At 35.5% G+C, this 2,500-nt stretch overlaps 1 protein-coding gene across 1 annotated transcript in view; it reads right to left on the reverse strand.

Moving 5' to 3' along the window:
* Positions 1 to 2,500, reverse strand: part of LOC125026354 — a 6,016-nt gene that overhangs the window by 1,682 nt on the left and 1,834 nt on the right. Inside the window, exon 3 of the mRNA XM_047614745.1 lies at positions 1,451 to 1,608. Coding sequence (XP_047470701.1) covers positions 1,451 to 1,608 — 158 coding nt within the window. The remainder of the gene's footprint in view (positions 1 to 1,450; positions 1,609 to 2,500) is intronic.

The raw sequence follows: 2,500 nt of genomic DNA on the forward strand, positions 1-2,500 counted from the left end.
GAGAGTGCCCTGGCTAGAAGTGGGAGTGGTTCTAGTGTTCCTCTAGTTTCACAAGAGATAACAAAGTAGCAATCTCAGGATTTATAAAAAATGAGAGCTGCTAGACCTATAACTCTCCCCTGATTAACTCCTCCAAGCAAGTCCTTCAGTTTGGGGCTAGAAGTCATCCCAGGTTAACCCAGCATCTAGCACACTGATACAATCAAGCAACAGGAAAGACTTGTTTACCACAGTGAGACTTTATAGATGTTACTTTACCCAAAGTGCTAATAAGACATGAGAGATGAGGTGTTTTCATTTACGGTACCCCCTTTTCCTATACAGAAATGCAAATTTCTAAATCCTCCTAGGTTTCATTTTAAATCTGAAGATAAAATCCAATCTTTTAAAACTCTTGTGTCTTTTAGTAAACATGTTTTATGTAGTGTTTTTTGTCTGCCATATATATTAGACTGAAGTCACACTGAATGCAATGCAAAGTGATGTGGGGAGCTTTGATCTGCAGCAATAACACCAGCAGCAAGTGAATGCAAGAATGTCCAAGGTAACCAAGGTAAATATCAGCACAGTTAGGTAGGTCTGAAAATCGCAACACACACCACAATTATTTTCCTTTGATTTTGCTTTCATCACAGGAAAAAATGCAACTATTAGAAAGCCTTTTTTTATATGAATTCTGTGGAAATAAAAGTAAAAGTGTGAATACATGAAATAACTGTACTTCAATATGTATTTACTTAACTAGTGTACTGCCACTTGAGTGTGGAAGATTTCATTAATAAATTACTTTGCATTTCAAAAAAAATAATTTGTAATGCAAATCTGATTTTGTAGAGTCAACATTCCTTACATATGTTAATAATACTTGCATAATCATCAATAAACTGAAGATGAGCTTTCTTATGGTCTCACACACCTCCAAATCAATTCTTAAAATCCAATCAATGATTTTTCTGTCATATATATATGAGGTAATTGACAACCATATATTTTAGATATGAACCAGAATGGGAACAATTTCATAGAAGAGACATGCCACTATATTAACCTATTAATATTTTGTTCTTTAAAAGAATAGAAAGAAAATATTTATATATTTTTTTCCCATCCTCTTCTCATACATGACAGCAACTATTCAATCCTTATTCATTTTATTTGCTGCATCTCAAATGCACAAGGTCTGAAGAACTTGTGATCAGACTCTCAGTATTCAATGTCAGCAGCATATTTCATTCTAGTAAAGATAACTGTCAAATTTTCTACAAAACTGCACAGAATAGCAGCATTGCCACATCTTCTGTCAGAATGATGTGCCCATGCCCCACAGTACAAAGTTTCCCACTTCCCACTGCATTGCATTACATCAGCATTACTCTTAACAGCTAATTAAAGAAAAACTTCATGTTATCAGCTACAGTACCTGCCCCACTAGTACCTCATTCAGTCTTACCTTAAAAATACCACTTTGCATGTCAATATGAAGATCTTGAAGATTATAACTATATAGTTGCTGATCATAAGGCAAGGATATAACAGTTGCTGGAGCAGAAGGTGGACAATGGAATCTCAATAACAAGTGTCCAGGGCTACCTGGGATGCCGCGCCTTGCTGTGAATAAAGAAGTTAAAATAAACATATTTGGCTACAAAATCATTAGCTATGTATACACACAAATGCTTACCATACAGAAAACATGTAGTCCTGTGTTACTCCAAAGATATTCACCATGGAGCAATGCAAAACAATATCTGATGAATCTGACACTGTGTTTTAAACCCAATGGTCACCAATGGCATGAAATAAATGAAATGTCCACTGCAATTTTAACATTATGATATTCGTAATATCAATAATAATAATAATAATAATATCAGTATCAATATTAATAGACAGGTGTGCAGCTTATAGGCTGGGTGCACAATACTCAATGCCTCCCTTTAGCAATGTTTTTATTTTTTTGGCAAAGGCATTTCTTTGCTTTTTGGCCATTTTTTTGCCATATTTATCATTTGACCTGCTTTATCCAGATGGTAATACAGTTTTTCTTGCTCAGACTCCATATCATCTCTCAAGGTAGTCCAAAACTTAGTGCAATAATAATAACAATTATCAACATTTTGTTATTTGTGTAATTTTTTGAGTTTTTTATAATATTAAATTTTCTGTCCTACAACCTGAGCTGCCATTCACAGCAGGCAGGGGTAGGATCCTGAGCATGGAAATAAAGTTCTCCCTGGAGCTTCGTGCACTCATGGTGAGTCATTCCTGTTACTTTAGGCCTTCAGTCGGAATTCTCATGACCACAGTATCCCATGACATTTACCTATGATGGCATGTTCACATCACCTGCCCCTCAAGCCAATTTTTTTCATATGATAGTCATGTCATCTGGACTGTAGGGGTTGATCTGCAACTGATGAGTTAAAGGGACCATCCCCTAGAGGGGGGTGAAATATGTAATTCTGAGTTACTTGTAATTTCTAACTACTGCAGGCTTATA

This window comes from Penaeus chinensis, chromosome 6, assembly GCF_019202785.1.
Source record: "Penaeus chinensis breed Huanghai No. 1 chromosome 6, ASM1920278v2, whole genome shotgun sequence".
In the NCBI taxonomy this organism is placed as follows: domain Eukaryota; kingdom Metazoa; phylum Arthropoda; class Malacostraca; order Decapoda; family Penaeidae; genus Penaeus; species Penaeus chinensis.